Genomic DNA, 23,362 nt, shown 5'->3' with positions numbered 1-23,362 from the left:
TATTTGTTACATAGGATTGATTGCATGTGATAAATTGAATTCATGTCTATAGGTATGCCTTGTAGACATGCAGTGGCAGCTATGTCTAAGATGGGCCTTAGGCCTGAAGATTTTGTGCATAAGTGGCTGACAATGGAAGCAGTAAGAGCTACATACTCACATTGCATCAAACCGGTTAATAGTGAAGAGTACTGGGTACAATCGGATGCTCCTAAGACTCTTCCTCCTCCAATCAAAAGAGCTGCTCATAGGCCAAAGATGAAGAGAAGATCGGACCTAGTTGAGAAAGAGATGAATCCAAACAAATGTAGAAAAACCTTTTAAGTCACTTGCTCAAAGTGTGGTCAGCTAGGACATTACTACAAGACTTGTACCAATGCATCTCAAGACCCGAATTGAAAACTCATGACAAAGAAGGAGAGAAGGGCAAAGAAAGGGCCTTTGCAATTTGTAGAGTTAAGCCAAGCTAACACTGAGCAGGTATAATTCAACAAGTGATGATTCAATTTCAAAATATATTTAATATGCTAACTGTCCTATAAATATATAGTTAAGCAATTAAGTGTCCTAATTGGTTGAGCCTTGTTGTGTTCCAATCTTGTGATTTGACGATTAAACAGGTTCAGCAAACAGGACAGAACAACTCAACTGCCAATGCTGAGAAAACTACATTAGATGCTGCTGTGAGTTTATGCTAATTTAGTGTCTTTATTTGGCATAACACTAATTTATTTGTTACCCTAACAGTTACCATTTCTGATAGGCTAAGACAAAGAAGAACAAAAAGAAGCTTCCCAAAACATCTGCAAGAGGACAATCAGTGAACCATAGTCAAGGGGAGAAAATTAATGTCTCTCAGTCTGCACCCCAAGCAAATGAGGTAAAAAATAGTCCTAAGTTAAATTTGTAATCTCTATTTAATTTAATTATGACCTTTGCTATGATCTTTTTGAGGATAGCCTGCAACAAAATTCAACACCAACTCTGCACCATACTTTAGAGAGAAGCAACCAATTGTGAGACCCACTGCTCCAATAGCATAAGGCTCAATCGAATGAACCTACGGCCAATCCTGTCTGTTGGTTCAGGTCAATCTACTTCAACTAACCAAGGTGTATCAACAGGAGTATTAATTGAGACCATGGCTACAACAACTTCAGAGATTAGGGCTCCCAACAAGAATTGAATTGTTGATCTAGTTTTAAAAGTTTGAGACTAGGAATAACAGATAATTTAGACAATAGCTTGTTAACACTGTGTCTATTTTAGTTATCAAATTACTTGCTACGACAACTATGTTGATTAGAGACCTTGTGTTGCCCTTGCTTTTGTTATAATATAATTAGATGCTAAGACATGTAACCAATGATATAGTTGGTTGAATACTCTTTTGGATAACTATATAAGTAAGGGTTGTTATGATGATTCCCTTATTCTATTATTATGGATGTGTTAAGTTTCAACTTTCAACAGATGGCTTCTTACTTTGTTCAACAAATTCATAATGCCTTATTTTATTACAAAATCATGTATACTACTGCATTCTTTAAAATTGAATAAACGAACATATAAAAATAAAAGCAGCTTAATTATATTTATATTCATTCATCAAAAGTGATCAATAGCAATAAATACCATAGCCTAAACAACTTAACAACCCTGATCTCCATGTTTCACAATACTCCAGAAGCAACATTTGATCTCTCTAAACTACACCACTAAACAGGTTTTCAACTACAATTCCAGCAACAAATGCCAACATAACACATTCAACACTAGTACATTTATTTTGCAAAAAATTCAATCTAGCTTTCTTCAAATGAATTTCTAAGCCAACCAATCTTTCCTCTAGCTCCCTAACTTTGTTATCATCTGCAGAAGAATAACCTTCTTTAAGATTCTGATTCAGCTTCAAACCTCCGAACAAAAGAGTCTTCGCAGCATCCTCATTGAATAATGCAACATAATCATCAAGCCAACAAAAGTATTTGCAATGAGGTGTTGGAGTTTACAAAATAATATTCTTTATTATGAATCTAAGGGAAAACAAAATTAACATAATTTTAATTTTTGATAAACCTGCCTTGAAATATGAGCATCAATGAAAAATAAAGTGAACAAAATTTTAATTGTTAATAAACCTACCTTAAAGTATGAGCATCGAAAGAATAGTCTGTTTGGGTTCATATCGGTTTCAGACATGAACAAAATTGCATAAATTCCTCAATTACACCCTGGGACAACCCACTTCTTCTTCCACTTTGATCCCACACTCCCAGTAACTTTCAAACTCCAACCTAATTCGTTTTCAACTCTCCCACTTCGCTGATTTGATATCGACCCACGTTCTTCACTATCAACCATGTCGTCCTAGGGTTTACAGTCGAACACATTGATACATTTTCAGAATATATAGTGAAGCAGTACAACATTTGAACCTCTCATCCCACTTAAAACGACAGCATTTTTGTTTGGGAGGCAGGAACAGATCGACCCCTATCTATTTTTAAATTGACAGATTGGCACTTAATGGACACCTGACAGCCAGCTCATCACCATTAAGTGAAACGTATACTTATTTCGTTTGTTTTTAACGCCGGAAAGCACAGAAGAGCCACCATGTCTCACGGAATACAAAGACAAGAGTGGGGACGTACCTTTTTTTTAGGCAGGAATCGCTTTGTCCTTCTGAAAAATGGACAGGGATCGAGTTTGGTGTTTACTCATTAGATGAGTAACTTGCCCTTTTTTGTTACGGGCAGGGCCGGAAACCCGACCCGAATGACCTTTTTCTTTTAGGTGCATCGATGCTAAAATGTTGTTCTCGTTTTTGGACACATGGTAATATGTTATTAAAGGATGAAGGACCAGCCTAGTATGAGAGTCCAAATGGGCTTTCCACTTTTGGTACATAACGGGCGGGTCGAAAAGAACCATATAGCAGTGATTTGATTTCATTGCTACGGTAGGTGCGGTGCTGTGCTAAGCCAGAAAGAAAGAAAGAAACATGGTCATCACTAATTTCAACGGAGTTGGCGTCGGATTTGGTATGCTAGATTTGTCTCTACGATTCTTCATGAATTCTTCATTGAATTTAGTTTTCACAAATTTCACTCACTCGAGCTGATCTTCATTGTTGGGTTTTCAGGTTTCGGAGTAGGTTGCGGTTTCGGTGTAGGATGGGGTTTCGGAGGTCCTTTCTTTTCACTCCTTCCAAAACCTCTGATTTCGCTAATCATTCTTTTAATTTCATGTGCTTTGATCGTAATATTGTTGTAACTTGATTATCTGAGATCCCTTTTTTGTAATTTTGTCAATTTCAAGTCTCAGTCTGCTAATTTATCTGATCTGTTTATTTTGTGTATTCATCAGGTATGCCATTGAACTTCTTGGGTCTTGGTGCAGGTATAATTAGTTAATTACCATCTCCCTCTTGCTTTTTTCTCGCTTTTTCAGTTTCAGTTTTCATTAGATGGAAATAGCATGCATACCCTTGCTGTTATACAGGTTCCTGTTATAATCTTGTTGCAAATGTTGATCCTTCTGGTTCTGGTTATTCATATTATATGACATTGATACAATCAAGTTATGTGACATGGTTTCTGTAATCCTGCCAGTGTTCCCAAGAGAAAAATTCATAATGATTTTTTAAGACATGAACATGGACAGCCTCAAAATTGTAACATTTTGGTTCCAAATTCATGACTTTTAGTTCTTGTGGTATCTGTACTTGGATTGTTCGTTCAATCTTTCAAGAACAATATTATTATTGGATAGGTGGAGGCTGTGGCGTTGGAGTAGGACTTGGTTGGGGGTTTGGTACTGCTTATGGTAGCAAGTATCGGTCATCACGGATCACATTTCAGGGAATGGAATTTGACAATAAGGTGGAGAAAGGCAACCCCAATGAGTTATCTAAAGCTAGCACAGAAATAAAAAGTTCTGGGTAGCCTCTGTTTCATTTCGTGTGTGTGCGTTCGCACGTGCTTCCCCGTTCAACTTAGTGTAGAGCTACCTAAAGCTGCTCAGCCATGGTCATCTATGGCATTTGCAATAACAAGAAGCATGTAGAGATTCAATGGTGTCTTAGTTTCGTCCTTTTCTTCCTTTTTGGTCCTTGCATTTCATAAATAGAAAATCATATTTAGTGTTAGTCTGTCTATTTATGAAATGAATTGATTGGTACGTGTGAGTAGTTTGGTTTAGGACGTTGTCAATATCATCTTCTGCAATTCTATTTTGTTTTTGTTTAAGAAAAGCGTGTATTAGTGTTAATGAACCATACTTTTGGTTGGAGGGAGTGAAATCAATCTCGACCATTCTTTTGACTATCAGTTAGCTAATATGTGTTTGGTTATCAATTGAATTTCTTTTTTTATATGGAAAACATATAAAGTTTAAGTTTCAATATATATCTTGTATGCATTTATTAAAATGAAAATAAAAATAAAAATTTTTTATTAATAATGAGCCTAACATATATCCCATGTCAGCTGAATCGTTTATTTAATATCTATGAAATTATTGACAAGCTACTTTCCTCTCCAACCCACGGATGAAGTGAAAAATGTGGTTGTAACTTGGAAGTAGCATCGGTGAGTGAAGCAATCAAATTAACACTCACCATGCTAAAAAGTTGGGAGTCTTGGAAAGTGTTTCAAACTACAGGAACTAGCCTCAAAACTCTTGAATCATGGAGAATCAGAGGGTTTTCACACGCTCACAGGTTGTCCAACACAAATCCAAGAAAGCTTGTTGGCTTGTGATCAATGGCAGAGTATATATTTCTATCCATGCCTCATTGCCTCTCTAATTTGACACTTCCAAAATTAATTTATTGTTGGTGCGAACAAAACTCTAACTTTAAACTGATTATATATATAACTTCATTTTCTTTTAAAGGTATTGGGTGTCACGAAGTTCTTGGAGGAACACCCCGGCGGCAAAGAGGTGTTGATGGAGTTAGCAGGCAAGGATGCAACGAAGGAGTTCGATGCAATTGGACACAGCAAAGGAGCACAGAACTTGGTCCTTAAGCACCAGGTGAGTGTCCTGCAAGGTGCCACCATAGAAGAGGTAGAAGCCAAGGACCATGTTGCGGATACGGAGTCCAAGAACAAAGAGATGAGTTCGTTCGTTATAAAAGAGGATCCCAAGTCCATGTCTGAGACACTTTACGAGTTCTTTGTTCCAGTTCTTGTTGCCACATTCTATTTTGGCTACCGATTACTTACCAGAGCAAACCCACACATTTAGTTATTTACTGGCTCATTTAATCCAAACACCACTCTCATTTTTCTAATTAAAAAGTTGGTCATGCATCGTATATTTTAATATTTTCCATAAGGAAATAAATATAATGGCAATAGTGAAGTAGACTCAATTTTGTTCTACAAACATCTTTCTGTCTTTCCCTTGCCATCCAAAATGAAAAGCAATACACCCTGACAGTATCAATTATCACTTTTTCTCTCCTAGATTGTAGACTTGACAGTTAGTTAATCAACTGCCTTGTATGATTGTATCCTCAAAAAAGGGAGCATCACATAAGCTGAAAGAAATATAGATAAGTCTACCCAGTTTTACTTCCATGGTTCCTTGTTACTTTCCAGCAATTTGATAGTATATGATCCTGAATTTTTACATGCAGGGCTAAAGCCTAAAAGCTTTGGTACACAATACAGTTCTCAATTCACTAGACAGACATACATGAAACGACATTTAGTAGGTTATTCCCCCTTTGTCTCGAACACACTTTAGTGAGACAAAATTGAAATGGAGGGGCTAGAGCAAATAGTACAAAAAGGTCAGGATGTGCTACTGCTGCCTAGGATTAAGGACCACTCTAAATACTACCTAGTGATATCAAACCACCTTGTACATCGACACGGGGTATGTTAGTGAACCAGAAAAAACTCTCACCTGCTTAAGCAACAACATATATGAGCTTGTACTGAAAGAATGTTTCTGTTCCCCTTGGCGCCAACCACAAATTGATAGATAATGTATCTAAATCTTCCTTACTACATTGTGCAAAAAGCAATTAAAACTGCAGAGAAATCAGCATTGTAAGCAAACATGTAGGTGTATTCACATTATAAAATGGAGGAGAAATAAAATGATAATTGAACAATAAGTCAATAACATTGGTATAAGCAACAATTGACACAATTACATCATCCTTTAGTCTATAAGGTGCGAGCACAACACAAAACTATATACACCAAGATATATGGTTGGATGCTCACAGAAACCCCATGATAAAAGCAGCCAACTACAGAAGTTTCCTACTGAAACTTAAAAACTGGAAACATTACAAAACCTCCCCACCTCAAATATGATTCTAGCACGATATTTGAGGTTCATCTTAAAAAAATGCATCTTATATAAAAAAGTTCTGTAAATTCGAAATAGCTTTGTGTCTATGTGTCAAATATACACAGCAACAAAATCACAAACAGGGAAAGCATGAAAAACTCAACAGAATCATGTACAGTTGTACAAAGCAGTGCCTAAGGCTAAGAAATTGCAGAACATGCAAATGCACACTTTTTTGTAGGAATAAAGTTTCATACATGCAAACAAAGAAAGATCCAGAGCTTACCTATCATGCAAAGGAGAATAGATATCCACACAGTTAACTGAACAGGCCTACTGTACTGCATTTGGTATTGAGATCTTTGAAGCTGTCTTTGAATAGCCCCATACCATCCATATAGTTGCTTATCATAACATTCATCACAGCTATCAAGGTAACTCTTACTTCTTTCATAGCATGAATTCAAGCCCTTTTTTCATCAACACAAAAGGTAGTATTAATGATTTGGTTAATTAATCGAAATACTCATACTAAATCAGACTCAAAACATACCCCATTCAATTGCGCTGATGGTAGCAGTGCATTATCACTTTCTTGATGATGATTTCCTGCTTTGAGCTTTTTATAACCATTCTTGGCCCACTTCAACTTAGAGACTGATTCCATGGAGCTAACAAACGCAGAGAGACTGGCTACCTTATGCATAGCACCAGAAGAACCGTCGGGGGTATTGCGTTGTTGAAGCTCATCAGAAACAGCAATTTTCCAAGAACTAACATGGGCATCAGCACTAGCCGCCCTGCGATGCCCAGGTGATTTGTCCTCCACTTCTAGTGTGGAGCCCCAGCCAGATGTTGACTGTGAATCCTCATGGTCTCTACCAACAGATTTTCCTTCAGCCTCTGGCATACCGGAAAGGAACAATGCGAGCTCGTCTCTTTCTCCTTCATCTAGCCGCACCCAAGGCAGAGGCACCTTGTTACCTGGATGAAGGGACTCATTTAAGGAATGTTCAACTTTTGTAATCTTGTCAACAATGGCAGAAATGAAATCTTGGTGCCTATTTCTTGCATCCTTAGTTGAGCTATTGTTATAACTCGATGTAACCGCTTTTTCAAATTCATCTAACTGCATTGGCCTCCCCAAAATGCAACCAAATGCTCAGCATCATGATCCAACAATCCAAATCACAATTACAACAAGAAGCTAAGCAATTACCTGCCATTTAGCAGTGCCAAGAGCAGTATGCACATCCCGGCATATTTCATCAGAGTTCCAAGGGCTGCACGCATCTTTCTTTGCATGAATCCATGCCCTAAACGCAGATTCCATCCTTCAAAACACCATCACAGCAAATCAATTACCCAAAAAAAAAATGGCAGATTCATGTGTAAACATATTAATTAATTATAAGGATTTTAATTTCCTATTTCCCCCGCCAGACAAGCTATGAATTCTTAAAGGGAAAAGAAAAAGGAATAGGGAAGTACCTGTCTGCGGACTCCTGAACTTGTTCGGCAGCGGTAAAGAAAGGATCTTTCTCCCATCGATTAAAAGTGGATGCCATGGATATTGAATAATAAAATCGATAATGGAGAAGAAGGATGAATCCGAGATATGGAATCTGTGTTGCAAGCTTGCAGCTATGGAAGTTGGCACACAGGAAGCTCGTTTGGTGGATCCGGTTACTTTACACCATACACGTGATCGCATTCACGAAGCTAATTAATTTTCTCTTTTGTTTCGCTAAATGTATTATTGGCGATTGGTAAAGCGAATTTATGGATTGGATATAGAACACGTGTCATAGCCATCATGCTTGTCGGGTGGTACGCCGTCGTTTTCCAGAAAGCTGCAACATGAAGCTACAACATGGCTTTTCCCTCAAAGTTGAAAGTAGAAGCTTCTCTGTGTTTTGACCTGGCCGAGATAATAAGATAAGCAGCATAGTTGTCAGAAGGAACCAGTAATTGAATCCATCGGATTATTAGTTGATTGATTTACTGGTTTAATGAGTAAATTATTGATTGAAACATAATTCAGTCCTATTTAAATAAAAAATATAAAATAATTAAAATTTAAAATAATTTAAAAAATTATTTTTAATTGTAATGATTATTATTTATTTTATAAATTCAATAATAATAATTAATTTATTTAAAATTTAAATTCATATTTTACTTATAAAAATTTTAATCAAACATAATAATCTATAATATTTTACTACATATCAAAGAACTATTTTGACCAAACTTACTAATAATTAATCTAATTACAGTCTCCGACTCAAAATATAATTAACCATGACTTTCGGCCCAAAACATAATCAACCATGCCTGCGACCCAAAACATAAATCAACTACGGCCTCCCGAAAATCTTTATCATTGTTATTCTATCATAAGTTATTGAGGTTTTCGCGACATTAATGTCTTAGGATTGAACTACGATTCTTGTATGTTGTGTTTAATGGCTGTTGCGGTTGCGGGGATGATCGGATTTTGACGTCGCTCCTATAAAATAAAAATAAAAGGGAGTTTGTCACGTAGTTAAGTCACGTTTAAGGTAGGAGCTTTTTCTTAAACCCATTTTATTTCTAAAAATTGTTATAAATCGATATTGATATGAAAAATATATATTTTGTGATTATGTGAGTCTTATGGATTAAACTGAGCTATTTTGAATGAATGTGATTGTTTACTTGATTGATTTATTAATTGATTGAGAAGGCTGAAAATCCTGATTTTAATTGATTATGTTTAGTTGGTTGTTGTTGAAATGGTTGCTTGATAACATTGTATTAGTCGTGAAATGAAAATATGATGAGTAATTAGTGAATGGAGTTGGGTTTTGTACTTGGTTCAGAGTTATTATGATGATGATTGGATTGCAGTTGTTTTCTGATTATTGAGACTGGGTGCTTGCTGTAAATTTTGGTTATATTAATAATATTACTTTGGTTAAATTGAATGGATTGAGAACCTTGTTGTTTTTATCGTTGTTGAGAAAAAGATCAGTCAATTGTTGTGATTGATGGAACCCTTGAAAGGTGGTAAAGTCCGAGTTTTAGGAAATGTGCTGTCGAAATTTTTATAAGTTTGGACTAAACTTAATAATAAGGAAAATGAGATTGGTTGTTGCCCCCTAAAGTTTAGAGACTTTGCCGTGGAGTCTAATTTAATAAATTCTTATTTAAGGTAATTTAAGTGATTAATTTAAGAATAAATGATTATGACATTTTATTAAAGTTGTAATTTGTGAATAGGATGATTTTTGAGTCTTTTGAAAGAAGTTTAAACTTGAAATGGTTTTGAAGTTAGTTTGAAAATTTTGGTTAAGTGAAAAATGAGTTTTATGAAAAAGAACTTGTTTTAAGTAAAGTTGCTTTAGAGGATTCCAGAAAATATTACAATTTAGAAGATTTTGGTTAAATTCGTCGGGCTATAACTTGGCCCTCAGATCTCAAAAATTTGTAAAACTTGATTTGAATGAAAACTGGGTTTGTCTAGTTTATGACGTTCGAAGAACGAACGAAAAATAATTTTTATAGCAAAAGTTATGAAGGTTTGAAAATTGGGCTTTAAAACTGAATTTCAGAATTTTGCAACATACTAGAGTTTTGTTGTTGTGCACATGCATAGAGGCGTGCGTGCGCACTAGACAGGGGTGTGTTGGAGGTTGTTTATATACACAAGGTGGTGCGCATGCATGCCAAGAAAAAGTTGCAAGTTGTGCGTACACACAGGGTAGTGCATACGCACCCGTCAGAAAATTGGTTCTGATCTGTGCATGCGTACAGAGTTGTGCGTGCGCACACGTTCTGTTTTCTTGAAAGAACTCTATTTTTGACTCTTTAGCCTTTTTGAGAAGCTTGTAACCCTCTGTAAACCCCATGTGATGCGTGATAACTAATTCATAAGCTTTGAAATGAGTGTGGAAAAATCCAATGAATTGAGTTTCTAAATGGTATGAGAATCAGACTGTGAAGTTTAGATTAAATGAGAAATCAATGTGATTCTTGGCATGATGTGAACTTAATATATATTGTTATTAAAGTAAATGGGTCAAGTATGATTCTTAAAAAGGAAAGGTTCCAATGTGTGATTTTGAATTGTAATACTTATTAGTTGCCTGACAAGGATGGTGGCACGGTCCTACTTGCTCAGTGCGTTGTAGATTCGTAGATATGGTGGTTTTGTCTCGCCCACGGTGAGGACGGTGGTGTTATCCTTCTCACGGTTTGAGGACGATTATCCTCGTGATAAATATGAATATAAAGACTTATGATTTCGATATTGATTTTGATTATGAATAAGATTGACTATGCTTATGATTGAAAAGTGTGACAGACACTATATCTCAAGAGTGTGCATGGACATTATATCCCAGATAGATTGTGATTATGATAAAAAAGTGTGCATGGCCTATATTCCAGACTAGGACCATCCTCTCGGATGAAAGGTAAGACGACACTCTTCATTGATGTGAGACAGCACTCTCCGTTGTTTGGCACGGTTAATACCTCCATGGAGAAGGTGAGACGGCACTCCCTATTGAGATAATGGTACTATGACTTGTATAATTTCCAAGGTTCTAAAAACCGAATCGGTCATCGAACCGCTCTAATTACTGGTTCATTAGTTTACTGGTCTAACCGGTTCAACTCTGGTTCAACCGAAAAAATTGTTTTATAATAAAATAATAAATAAATTATAAATAAACATACATCAGAAGAATAAAAAATGTTTCTCATATATTCTAATTGAATGAAAGTGTTTCTCATTCTATAGCAATTACACTCATGAATAAAAACCACATCAAAAGAACTAAAAATGGAATTATCTTACCCTAATAAGTTTGTACTTAGGCTCATACTTCTTAGCATTCTCAACAGTATCATAAATCAAACTAAAACCAGTGGATTTGCCCCCTCCGAAATGGGTGCGGAACTTGAACACGAACGCAGTGTTGGGGTCCTTAACATCATAGATTCTAGCAAGCTTCTCTTAAGCTCATTCTTCATATTCCAAACAGAACAAATTAAAAATCCTAAACACCATAATTGTCCAACCAATAATTACCAGACAAAAATCAATTAAATCTAAAGTTTTCACCTCACAAGCAATAATAATGTTCTCATAATTGTCCAACCAATAATACTCAGAATTGAATTTACTGATAATACCTGCTTCTTTTCTATTTCTTTGATTTTTTATTTTTGATTCCTGAGAAGCAAGAAATTAGGGTTAGTTTCAAAATCCAACATTAAAACTAAAGGAAATAACATTAACTTGCAATCCATTTACCAGGACATGGATAGCAACTCGCACAGACTTGAAAGCTCTGCTTTTATATCTGCTTCCTATTGAATTACCAAGATTAACAATGGAAGAAAATACTATTAAACAGCAAGTTTATTTTTAACCTATTGAATTACCCAAAAAAATAATCACAAACACAGTATAGAAATAGTACACAAACAAAGCAGAGCATCCAGTGCTAATCAAGAATCAAATAATCATTCAACAAAAACACAAAACATTTAATAATTTCTGAACAGAGCATAAAAAACCGAATTTAGGGGAGAAAAATAAAAAAATCACAGTTCACAGTTCACCGTTCACACTTCACAAAACTTCAAAGTAACCTTCGAACAGGCTTGAACAGAATTGAACTAACAATAATTATAAAAAATTATTCAATTAATCATCCTTCAACAATTAATCAATGCTTCAACAATTATTATTACAAAAATAAAAATTCATACCTAGGGTTAGAAGCTGAAAGTCTGGAAAAATGCAGAGCTGGCAGGGACAGGGACAGTGGCTAGCAAGAGGTGGCTGAAGGGGTGGCAGGGTTGAACAGAGCTAGCGCCGACGGTCCCTAACTGCGCGATGGAAAGTGGCGCTGGCAGTGGTTGCAATTTTTGAGGGCTGACTTGGCGATGGAGCGTGCCTGCACGAACAGTGGTGGTGGCTCCACGGACGTTGTGATAGCAGGCTAGATGGAAGTTGCGCCGGAAGCTCGAGGTGGAGACCGGAGACGTGAGAACTGAGAGCGAGAGGTGAGAGTGGACTATGGAGGCTCGAGAGGAGAGGTGTGAGTGGGTCTGTGGGTGAGACAAGGGTTCATTCTCCTTTGGCCCTTTCTTCAGCATGCAAAACGCAGCGGTTTGCTAGCCAATTTCAAAAAACCGGCCGGGTCACAGTTCGATTCGACCGACCGGTTTGGCAGTTCAACTCTGGTTTCTAAATTTGTCGGTTTTGCTGTCTATCCGAGACGTATTTGCTAACGGTTCACGGTTCGACCAGTTTGATCGGCCGGTTCGAACCGATTTTTAGAACATTGATAATTTCTCCTGGGGATGCGTATCGAAAGACCGATCCGGGGTGTTAACCAGATTCTGTGTCGAGTTTGGCAGATAACCGACACTGAGCTCATGACCAATAGGACAGTCATGCATCATACTGCATTTGTTTAAAATTATTTGGTTTATTTAATTAACATCCTGTTAATTGCTAATTCTACTACTTGTCATAATTGTTCTCTAAGTATGAGTGTTTGACTGTCTGTGTGATTTGTAACTCGTTGGTTTGGATTATAGTGGTTTGAGTGTTGGTTGATTTATGTTCTGGGCCAGAGGCCATGGTTGATTATGTTTTAGGCCGAAGGCTATGATTGGATTAATTATTGGTAAGTTTAGTTAGAATGGTTCTCTAGTATGTAGTGAAATATTATGGGTTATTATGTTTGATTGAAATTTTTATAAATAAAATATGAATTTGGATTTTGGATAATTAATTGTTGTTCGAAAAGGTTCACAAGGCGAGCGATGACCACTGCGGTTGAAAATAACTTTTTTTTATATATCCTCTTATGACAATTCAAAACTTCTCTAGTGAGACCGCGTAGTTAGGTTCTCACCCCCTACAGCCCTATGTTTTTCATAAAACGGACGAGAAAGCCTAAGAAGATTTTGCTAAATTTTTTAGCTATGCTGTATCTGTTTTAGATATCTTAGTTATTGTTTTCCTTCGCTATTATTATATTTTTGTACAGAGAGATAGGAGTCGTGATTGTAATGTTATAAGTTACTTGCATAAAGAATCTTTGTTTTTATATATGTACATGTGAAGTGTTGTGATCAATTTGTATGTATGCATGTTTGTAAAAAGAAAGAAAAAGTATTTCTAGTTTTTCAAAGAAAGCTCTACGTGTTTTTTAGCTAAAGACTCCTACTATGTAAAGATATATGTAAAGGATGTCGTAATATCCTCGCTATCAGAGTTGCACAATCGGAAGCGTGACATTCTGGTAGTAAGGGTGTCACAATATGGTATCAGAGTAGTATTTCCTGTAGAGCCTGAGAAATGGACTGTCTGTTCTCCAATTGTATACTCTGAGCGTCTATCATGTTGTAGGTCTTGTCCAGATGACGAGAGTTAGAGCTTTATGCACATGACCGTCTATTGATTAATGCTATTAGTCTACCATTGCATACCTCATGGTATTAAGTTTAGTCAACTTAATACTAATGGTTTATGTATACGAGAACACTAATGGATTATCATAGACGATATAGGAGTTATAGGTAATGCGAATCGTGAGCTTTGGGAAACGTTAGAAGTTGCTTCTCGAGGTTACTCGATTACGTATCTTGAACTCTACTGGTGTCATGTGACTTGTTCTTTCATGATTTGCCTTGAAGTTCTTGTTTGAGATTTCTTTCTTAAAAAATAATTTGATTATTTCCATCCTTATTCTTTTGTTCATATGCATTCTCATTTGATCTTAATTGTGTATGCCTATCTAAATTCCTTAGGATATTTGCTTTTTATTGTTTAAACTCTTTTTCTTGACTCATGTACTCTTTGATATAACTTTGAACTTGTTTGATTCATCAAAATGATCATTAAAATCTTTGAGAATTTACTATTGAATTGAGTTGTCTTTTTTTATGAGCTTTGTATTCCTTCGCATCAGCTGAAAACTTGTTTGATTTTACCTGCTTTATGAATCATCTTCGAATTCCCTTGATTTAAATTTTTTTCTCGAAATATGAATTGATTTCCTTTTTTAGAATATTTCAATATTGAATATCTTTATAAGGTTGTGGTCTTAAGTATCCTTTCGAAATTTTGTTTTAGACTTTTTTAAAGAAGTTTTAGTTTATTCCTATGTAAGGTTGTCCTTGACTTTGCATTCCTCTATAGATACAAGATAATCGGTAACATAACCGTTATTGTAATTCAAGAAACAACTTTAATAAAGAATAGAGGATGTGATTAGTGAAAAATAAGTTAACAATACAGCATAAAATTGATTAACAAAACGGTGACTAATATGCACAAATAAATAGATAAAAATTAACAATGAAGACAGAAATTTTAAACAGGTAGCAAATCAAACCTAAAATCAAACAAGAAGTATAAATCAAGCACAATGTCTAAATTAGACTTGAAATGGAGTGTTTGGGAGAAAAGAAATAGCAAAAAAATAAATAAATAAAAGGAGAAGAAGCTCATTGTGACTCAAAGCAAAAAAATGAGACCTAAAGTAGAAAACGCAAAAATAGCAAAATGAGATCTAAATCAAACAAAAAGTAGCAAGATAAAAAAAAAGAATAGCAAAAAACAAGCATACAGAAATCGAACAAGGAGAAGAAGGAAAAATTTACCTTGATGCAGAAAAGAAAATGCAGGAATCAGAGAGGGCAAAAGTAACAAAAATCAAACCTAAAATCAAACAAGAAATAGCAAAATCAAACACAAGTAGTAAAAATCAAACATGCAAAAATCGAAGAAGGAGAAGGAGTAGAAACTCACTTTAATTTAGAGATGAAAATGCCAAATCAAACTAGAAGAAAGAGAAAACAAGTAGCGAAAATCAGTTAAAGAACACGCATGAGAATTGCGGCGCTGTTGAAAATTACGCCTGGAGGAAGGAATCGCGCCTGTGAAGAGAGAAATAGGAGAGAATCATACACGAGAGAGAGGAAATAAGAGAGAATAGTGCGAGAAAAGGGAAAGGAGGCACATATAACCGAAATGGGAGAGTGTAGGGTGATGTTGAGTGAGAGTGGATTTGGTTTTCAATTTTTGAATTTATGTATTTGTATACGTATATGTATATATATATATATAGGTACTTGCTATGGTACGATGATAAATTCGTACTTACCGATATATTTAAAATATAGACAAGTAATAACAAGCAACATGAAATTTATTTTCTGCATCAGCATTTAATTTTTTCTTTTTTAAATATATATTATATCACCATTTTTATTAAAACACCCTTTTAATTAAATAAACATAAAAAATATTTATTATTTAATTTTATAAAAAGACTTAAATACCTTTTTTTTGTATATATTAGACAAAAATTACTCTTTTAGATTAATTAAATTGTTTAATTTTATAATTTTAGAATTTAAATGATTTAAAAAACAAAAACAAAAATACATTTAACAAAATCATTTGTCTCTTTATAAATCCTAATCAATTATTCATACCAAAAAAATTAAATAAATTTAAAAAGTACTAAACAAAATCACTTTATTCTTTGTTTGCTGGGTTCTCACGCAACCCTCATCTCTAATCGTTCATACAAAAAAAAATCATCTAAAAAATTAAGAAAAAAATAAAAAAACAGAGCTTCATATCTTCATCTTCTTGAATTTTTTATCAGCACACTTATGGTTAAAATTAGTAACTGAAATTAATGTACCCCTAACATAACTGACTACTTAATTTTCTTAAGAGAACCTAATTTTCAAATCCTCTTGTTTTAACCAAAAATAAAAAAAATATTCTAAACAAGATCATATATTATACTAAATTTTTTAAATAGAATTATATTTGATTTATATTTTCATATAATTTAGAGGATTTTTATTTTTCCTTTTCATTAATTAATATGCACTCTACAACTTTGAGTTTCTTAATTAAATATCTTATTCTTAGATGTAGTCATGTAGCCGTATTCTATTTTTATTTAGAAATGAATTACATCAATCTTTATTTATAGAAGTTTTAAAATTAGTGGTTGATTAACTGTAACTTCAATTTAAATAGAGAAAAGGAAAATAAAGAAGGAAATGAAAGATTTTGGAGCCTTGGAAGTTGGAAGGGAGGCCAAGTAGAGAGTAGGGTTTAAGCAGAGAGCAACCATGAACGAAGGGGAGCAACTATGCGACGCCGCCAGGAACGGCGACGCCGAAAAGCTGAAGTCCCTGATAGACTCCGGCGCCGACGTTAGCCACTTCGACGCGGAGGGCCTCACTCCTCTTATGCACGCTGCAAAGCAAGGGCACGCACACATCCTCTCCATCCTTCTCTCTGCTGGCGCCCCATGGAACGCCCTCTCTCCTTCCAACCTCTCCGCCGGTGACTTCGCCATGGAAGCAGGCCATCAGGACGCCTACGAGCTCCTCCTCAATGCCGGTGCGCACCCTCCTTTCTTTCTGTTATGACTTTACAGAATTTATAATTTATTAGTTAGTCTGTTATTCAAGTTAGTTAGTAGTTTATCTTAGCCGGCAAGTTAGTTACAAGTTAGTTCTTCATGTATATAAATACAACTTGTTTGGATACTGTAATACACAGAGTAATTTGATTCCATCGTTTTGCTTGAATTTGAGTCTGAATCCATAATTTAATACCATTGGGATCTGATTTCTATATATTCACTTTTCTAGGGATTCAGGCTGAACTGGTCCTGGGTACAATTGCAAGAAAAGCAAATAAAAATGCGGAATCCGGTCATGATTACTTGGAAGATAGGGTCAGTTTCAGCGAAGACAAACTTATGGACACTGATAGCAAGGCTGTGATGATGGCATGGGAGAAGCCCTTGATGGAGGCTCATGCTAAAGCTGTTTGTTCGGGTGGTGGTCACATACTCAATATTGGATTCGGAATGGGTCTTGTCGATACGGCCATTCAGCAGTATGCACCTGCCACTCACACCATTGTTGAGGCTCATCCGGAGGTTTATGAACGCATGCTTGGTACAGGTTGGGGGAAGAAGGAAAATGTGAAGATTGTTTTTGGTCGCTGGCAAGATGTTCTGTCTCAGCTTGAAACATATGATGGTAATTGCTAATTCTCAATCAGTCAATCTCAATCTCAATCTCATGAGCTTAAGCATCAATACTCACTACTCAGAAGGATTCTCTTTCAATTTGATGTCTAAAATACTGATAAGTGATAACTCCTAACTCTTTACTCATTTGCTTATTGTTGCTACTACTTTATGATGAATAATGATGTTTGGAATTCTATGAAAACTAATTGGTCTCCGATATATTCTAAGGCTGTATTGAAGTAAGTATTGATCAAGCCTTCAAAATTAGAGTAAAGTATATAGTGAACCTGGCCATTTCCCACCTTTATAACTGCTGATTCTGTTAAAAATATAGGAAACGTGTTTTGTTTTATCTATTTATTCATTCTTTTCTTATTCCTAGTGAATTGAGCTTTCTTAAATGTTACTTATGGTTCATTTACCGCTTCATGGTGTAGGAATTTTCTTCGATACCTATGGGGAGTACTATGAAGACCTGAGAGAGTTCCACCAACATCTTCCTGCACTGTTGAAGCCAGGTGGGATCTATTCATTCTTCAATGGCCTTTGTGGTGTTAATGCATTTTTTCATGTTGTGTATTGCCATTTGGTATCCCTTGAGCTCGAGAATTTGGGTTATTCCACACAGTTGATTCCTTTGCCCGTTAAGGATTGTTTGGGAGAAGAAGTTTGGGAAGGTGTAAAACACAGATATTGGCAGCTTGATACATACTACCTCCCTGTCTGTCAGTCTTTAGAGGATCCCGAGTGATGTTCATGCTAGGAGTGAGCCTTTATTTTAGTTACATATTCAAAATTATTCCAACACATCATAATTCATATGCTGTTGCTTGTGTAATTTACCAAACAGTTTTGTAATGTTACCATTAGTTTCATAATGAAATCTTGAGCTTTATTTGGAAATTTCATTACAATTCCTTTTGTTAAGATTTTGCGTATGAAGTTGCAGTTCAATTGAACCATTGATTTTCTTAGTTTCAACTTATTTAAATCTTAGTTCCCAAGTCCTATATAGCCATTTTGTTTTTTACAACTCTAGTCCTCTAGGAATTAAAACCGTAAATATTGATTATTCACTCAAAACAGGTAAAGAATTAAGGGTGGTACTGTTATAGGTAAAATTGTGAAGGATTAAAACACAAATAGATGGGGATAAATGTAGGAACTGAAATCATAATGATAGAGTAAAATACACAAGCCTGAGAAGAAATGCAAACGTATGAAGAGTTATCGTCCTCTCAAATGTTACTGGACATGTTCCCAATCAACAATGGATGGATAAAAGAAAAGAAGTCAAATATAATCAATGACGTGTGACTCTGAGGTTTCACACTTGGGATTCTGATCAAAAGACGGGCCCCTATTTTCTGATTAAGATAGGTGATTTTGATTCTTGGGATGGCTGTAATTTATTTCAAACGTAGTAGTTATTAGTCCCATCATCATTATGCCCTCGTTTGAAGTGATGATTTTTTTGACTTTAGTGTTGATAATATGATACCGAAATAGACTATTTTTGCATGGTCTTGATTCTGTCAATGTCTAAACTAGAATTTGTTTCGTAATGTTTTTGAGGAGTGAACGTATGATCCAAGGAATGTGATAAGACTATAGTATCTTGGCGCTTGTATAGTTTCTGCTCAGTGATTGATTCGTATTCTTTTTTCTTTTTACCGAGCCAAGGAAAAATCCAAATAAGTTCAGAAGTACAATTATATAAGCTACATTAGAAAAGTGCCATTGCACAGTTATTTCTGTACAATTATTGTTTGACTAGCTTCAAATAGGAGCAACATAAGAGATACATTACATCATCATGAGTCATGAGCTGTTCTGTTAGGCCTACTTTGCTGGACCAAATACACAGCATCACATGAACCCTTGTACTCAACCATGTATGTATTGCTGCATATGTAATTCAGAGTTAGGGCCTTCAAATCTCACTCACTGTCAGGTCCAGCTGAAAGCAATGGGACTGGTAACATTATGTTTCCCATCAGACCATTGCAGAAAAGCGAAGCTGTTGGTGCCGGATGGCATTGAAGATGCTGTGAATGTGACAGTGTAGCCCTTCTTCTCGTTCACTTCCTTGAAACTAAGTATTTCTGGTTCAATCACAATCTTCACGGATGGAGACTTTGATGACACCGAAACCTTATATGTTGCTGGGGTGCCCATGTTGGTTAAAGTCCTCTTGTATTGGACAGTGGTTGGTGCGTTAGAACCGCCACCTATGCCTGAACTTGTGTCAAAAGGAACAGCAAAAGATGGGTAATTGAGATCTTCAACTCTATAGGTCTTTCTTTTGCTGCAGGTATATACTCTTCTTGTGGCAAGCTTTATTTGAGATGAAGTGTAGTTCAAGGCACAGAAGAAGCTCAGGTAATCATCCACGGTAGCATCATAGACAAGACCAGGATCAAGAGCAGCCACTGGATCCACATGCCCGGCACCATAATCAAATGGCGTAGCCGGCAGTCCGGTTGCAACATCTTTTATGGATTGTCCATTTTTGTAGGATGTGTAGGATGTGGTCATAAGGGCAGACCTTATGGCTGCAGGGCTCCATTCTGGGTGAGCTCCCTTAAGAAGGGCAGCTAGGCCACTAACATGGGGGCAGGACATGGAAGTGCCAGAGACGATGTTGAAGCTCACATGCCTTTTGTCAACAGACAAACCGGTTGGTCCAACTGCTCCGGTCCACCCAGCTAGGATGTTCACTCCAGGCGCTATCAAATCTGGTTTGAGTATTTTTGGAGTGAGCAAATTTGGTCCTCTGGAGCTGAATGCTGCCACCACTGGGGATGGCTGAACCCCTAAATGCGTGCCTCCGAATTCGATTTTGACAGTTGGATTTGGAGTTGAGGCTGCATACTTCTTGACTTCATTGCTCTCTTTCTGGCCTAATGCTGCTGCAGGGATGAGGAAAGAATCTGCAACTAGCTCTTCCCCATATTCTGCAGTGTTTGCTAGAATCATCCCAATTCCTCCAGCCTTCTTCACAACCAAACTCTTTTCCACTCTTGGATTTCCTCCGCGCTCGCACACCACGATTTTGCCCGAAACTTTACTGCTAATCAAACTATCCTTGGTGCATAGACGTCCACTGGATAAACTACTTACATTGCCGGCATAGACAAGTGGCACTGCAGAATTAGATGGTAGTTTTCCATTGTAAAGAGACACCCCCGCGTATTTCTTTCCATTTCCAAGGGTGATATAAGCAGGGAAATCACGGTCTATAGTTCCAGCACCAACGGTGGTTATCCATGGAGCCACGTTAGACACGGATGCTTCACTAGGCCCACTGTTTCCTGCAGAATTGGATACTAGAATTCCATGTGCTGTGGCTGCAAATGTTCCAATTGCAATAATGTCCCTGGAGTAATCAGTTACAGATCCCCCAATAGACATGGAAAGCACATTCACACCATCTTCAATGGCCCTGTCGATTGCAGCAGCGATATCTGAAGTGAAGCACCCTCCAACCCAACACACTTTGTAAACGGCCACGCGTGCTTGTGGGGCCATTCCTCTTGCTGTCCCTGAAGCATAACCAAAGAGGCTAGCTCCTGAAACAACAGATCCTGCTGCTGTAGTTGAAGTGTGACTTCCATGGCCATCATCATCCCTAGGCGATTTTGATTCTGTCTTCAAATCGATGGGTCCAAAGGCTGCTTCATATCCTTTGGCAAAGAATCTTGCACCAACGAGTTTCTTGTTACAATTTGACGAGTTGAAGTTGTTACCTGTCTCACAAGTGCCTCTCCAACTGCTTGGTACCGGTCCAAGCCCCGTGTCGTCGAAGCTTTTAAGTTCAGGCCATACTCCGGTGTCAAGCACTCCAACAATCACTTCGCTTTGTTTGTCAGAGGAAATTGCATGAGTTGATGTTTTTTCTGCCAACCCCAAGAACTCTGGTGTTCGAGTTGTGTGAAGCTCGTATCGAACTTCGGGGATAACAGAGAGGATTCCCGGTTGGTTGGCAAGTAATTCTGCTTCTTGAGCAGTTAGCTTTGTGGAGAATCCGTGAGCTACATGTTTGTAGGTGTAGAGCATCTCTGCAGATTCCGAAACTGCTTTGAGAGATGAATCATACCACTGAAGATGGTCATTGAAACTTGATGGCATGTTGAACTTGTCCATGTGAATTATATATGTGTTCTTTTTGGGGTACTCTGTTTTGGTTTCTGCTATGGTGTATCTGCAGGACAGAACCATAAGCAGAACACACTTGAAAATCAGTGAATTCATCATGTCACAGAACTCTCTCACTCTAACTCTCTGTGTCTAAGCCAATTTAGTCTATGGCTTCTTAGATGCAGGGATAGTAATAGTATGTAGCTGCTATTTATAATTAGATTTGAATTATTGAGTGCGCATAGTCAGCATAGATAAAGAAGATTCTTTTACTGCAAACACACATTCCAATTATTACTTATTTTTTAATTCTTTTGGGTCCTATTCCAATAATTACTTCAGTTTTCCCTTCTATAACTTTATAAAAGGAGGAGTTGGCCTAGGCCCTAGTGGTAATGGCAAATGGGACACTACTGTATGTCTGAGTAGATATGGTTTATTTTGCTGATATAGTGATATACCACTTTAATACATATGTATGTATGGGAGAATTAAAATACTCTTTCTCATGTGTTATATCATGCTTCAAGTTGCTTGAAAATGTTTCCTGTGCATTTGTATACAATAAAGTGGGAAACACTAAACTCGTGTACCACTATGACAAATTTTATATCTCTTCCGTAAAAGGTGTAGATATCACTTTCACTTTGATTTTAAAAATTATGAGAAGGAAAGTATGTGAAGGATCACATAAAATAGATAGCTTTTTTGGAATGACTGAATCACAATTATTCAGGTTGAAGATAGAGAAAATCGAAATTTTATGTGAAATCGAAAAGGTAAATTAAGAACATAAAACGTAAAATTTTAACAAGATTTAAATTTTAAAATCGTCAGACTTAATACAAATTTTATAAAATCGATAGACTCATTTAAAATCGTAATATCGGAAGATTTTAAAAATTAAATCGAGATTCTAGCTACTATGATTAACATCATCTTAGTGGGTTAGTGACATGAAATAATTATGTCGATACAAATATCTTATATTACCAGATTCTATGTGATTAGCAAAACCCCAACAAAGTTATTTAATTGGTATTATCCAATCAAAGAGAAATTAAATGGTAGCTTTTCGCTGGGGCTGGCTATATATTTTGTTTTATCAACAAATTCATCAGAATCACTTGTTATTTACAAATTCTTCCTAAAAAGAGTTGCTAACAAATACTTCAAGTTATTTATTAAGCAATAAAAAATATTCTTATGTGTACATTTATTGAATATAAATATATAACAAGTATTTTAAAGTGCAAACACTTGTTAAGAATAAATTATTCTAGATAGCCAAATTATATTGTAAAGAGTAGAGACAATGAAATAAGAGCAATGGTGAGATTAAGATAATGCTAATTAAGTATGAATTCGACAAATAAGGCCACTGAGATATTGCTACTTATCTTATGGTCCACAAAATTCTAGTGTTACAGCCACTACCGAGGTCTGAACAAAAGATGTATTAGGTTATTACCATCGTGCTTAACTCAAGAAAATGACAAATTCAGGGACCAAAGCAACAAAAATTGAAGAATGACGACATGTTGAATTTGCTGTATTCAATTTGTTGTAGGTAAGGAAGAAGCACCATGACAAAAGACAATCAGTGAGTGATGAAAATGCAACATAATGTGAACTTTCGACCTTCCTTACCTATTGAAATCCAAATCTTAGCTAATTGCTGCTTTCACAGTGGCCAATAGTTAATAGGTTTATCAGGTCAGCTTCACTCGTGACCAAGTGGATGTTCCATGCCACCCAAAATCAAATTACAACAAGAAGGACCCACCAATCACCTTTTTTTCCTTTTAGGCAACAAG

At 36.2% G+C, this 23,362-nt stretch overlaps 4 protein-coding genes and 1 long non-coding RNA gene across 7 annotated transcripts; 2 read left to right on the top strand and 3 right to left on the bottom strand.

The window, feature by feature from the left end:
* The first annotated feature begins 2,826 nt into the window (after positions 1-2,826).
* LOC112764185 (protein TRIGALACTOSYLDIACYLGLYCEROL 5, chloroplastic) lies at positions 2,827-5,309 on the top strand. 2 transcript variants are annotated; one of them, XM_072223801.1, is made up of 5 exons: positions 2,977-3,047; positions 3,149-3,193; positions 3,373-3,405; positions 4,562-4,777; positions 4,903-5,309. In XM_072223801.1, the coding sequence occupies exons 4-5, from the start codon at positions 4,694-4,696 to the stop codon at positions 5,254-5,256; spliced, it is 438 nt and encodes a 145-aa protein (XP_072079902.1). In that variant the 5' UTR covers positions 2,977-3,047; positions 3,149-3,193; positions 3,373-3,405; positions 4,562-4,693; the 3' UTR covers positions 5,257-5,309. The 2 variants fall into 2 exon arrangements, with proteins under 2 accessions (XP_029150246.1, XP_072079902.1); XM_029294413.2 differs by lacking the exons at positions 4,562-4,777; positions 4,903-5,309 and adding an exon at positions 3,778-4,334 and having other exon boundaries at positions 2,827-3,047.
* A 271-nt stretch (positions 5,310-5,580) lies between these two features.
* Positions 5,581-8,300, bottom strand: LOC112764184 (uncharacterized). 2 transcript variants are annotated; one of them, XM_025809725.3, is made up of 5 exons: positions 7,810-8,300; positions 7,538-7,652; positions 6,872-7,447; positions 6,605-6,788; positions 5,581-6,049 (listed from the first exon to the last, which is right to left on the bottom strand). In XM_025809725.3, exons 1-5 carry the CDS (start codon positions 7,884-7,886, stop codon positions 6,024-6,026), a joined length of 978 nt encoding a protein of 325 aa, XP_025665510.1. In that variant the 5' UTR covers positions 7,887-8,300; the 3' UTR covers positions 5,581-6,023. The 2 variants fall into 2 exon arrangements, with proteins under 2 accessions (XP_025665510.1, XP_025665509.1); XM_025809724.3 differs by lacking the exon at positions 5,581-6,049 and having other exon boundaries at positions 6,126-6,788.
* A 2,869-nt stretch (positions 8,301-11,169) lies between these two features.
* LOC114925724 (uncharacterized) lies at positions 11,170-15,304 on the bottom strand. The gene is made up of 4 exons (XR_003815338.2): positions 15,143-15,304; positions 14,995-15,052; positions 11,624-11,679; positions 11,170-11,542 (listed from the first exon to the last, which is right to left on the bottom strand). It is a non-coding gene; the product is annotated as an uncharacterized lncRNA (long non-coding RNA).
* A 935-nt stretch (positions 15,305-16,239) lies between these two features.
* On the top strand, positions 16,240-18,308 carry LOC112762445 (protein arginine N-methyltransferase 2). The gene is made up of 3 exons (XM_025808282.3): positions 16,240-16,762; positions 17,017-17,412; positions 17,843-18,308. The coding sequence occupies exons 1-3, from the start codon at positions 16,489-16,491 to the stop codon at positions 18,154-18,156; spliced, it is 984 nt and encodes a 327-aa protein (XP_025664067.1). The 5' UTR covers positions 16,240-16,488; the 3' UTR covers positions 18,157-18,308.
* Positions 18,309-19,038: 730 nt separating this feature from the next.
* Positions 19,039-21,662, bottom strand: LOC112762444 (subtilisin-like protease SBT1.7). Its single transcript, XM_025808281.3, has one exon. The coding sequence runs from the start codon at positions 21,660-21,662 to the stop codon at positions 19,356-19,358; it is 2,307 nt and encodes a 768-aa protein (XP_025664066.1). The 3' UTR covers positions 19,039-19,355.
* Between the last annotated feature and the right edge of the window lie 1,700 nt (positions 21,663-23,362).

The sequence above is a fragment of the Arachis hypogaea genome, chromosome 17, assembly GCF_003086295.3.
Source record: "Arachis hypogaea cultivar Tifrunner chromosome 17, arahy.Tifrunner.gnm2.J5K5, whole genome shotgun sequence".
Lineage (NCBI taxonomy): Eukaryota > Viridiplantae > Streptophyta > Magnoliopsida > Fabales > Fabaceae > Arachis > Arachis hypogaea.
This window is presented reverse-complemented; position numbering and strand designations above follow the sequence as displayed.

Excerpts from the sequence above, each read along its gene's own strand:
- LOC112762444 (XM_025808281.3), bottom strand. The coding sequence starts at position 21,662 with ATGATGAATTCACTGATTTTCAAGTGTGTTCTGCTTATGGTTCTGTCC.
- LOC112764184 (XM_025809724.3), bottom strand. The coding sequence starts at position 7,886 with ATGGCATCCACTTTTAATCGATGGGAGAAAGATCCTTTCTTTACCGCT. Across the intron at positions 7,448-7,537 it reads TTGGCACTGCTAAATGGCAG|TTAGATGAATTTGAAAAAGC; the intron begins GTAATTGCTTAG and ends AGGCCAATGCAG. Across the intron at positions 6,789-6,871 it reads CATCAGCGCAATTGAATGGG|GGCTTGAATTCATGCTATGA; the intron begins GTATGTTTTGAG and ends TGATGAAAAAAG.
- LOC112762445 (XM_025808282.3), top strand. The coding sequence starts at position 16,489 with ATGAACGAAGGGGAGCAACTATGCGACGCCGCCAGGAACGGCGACGCC. Across the intron at positions 16,763-17,016 it reads CGAGCTCCTCCTCAATGCCG|GGATTCAGGCTGAACTGGTC; the intron begins GTGCGCACCCTC and ends TCACTTTTCTAG. Across the intron at positions 17,413-17,842 it reads TCAGCTTGAAACATATGATG|GAATTTTCTTCGATACCTAT; the intron begins GTAATTGCTAAT and ends TTCATGGTGTAG.
- LOC112764185 (XM_072223801.1), top strand. The coding sequence starts at position 4,694 with ATGGAGAATCAGAGGGTTTTCACACGCTCACAGGTTGTCCAACACAAA. Across the intron at positions 4,778-4,902 it reads GGCTTGTGATCAATGGCAGA|GTATTGGGTGTCACGAAGTT; the intron begins GTATATATTTCT and ends TTTCTTTTAAAG.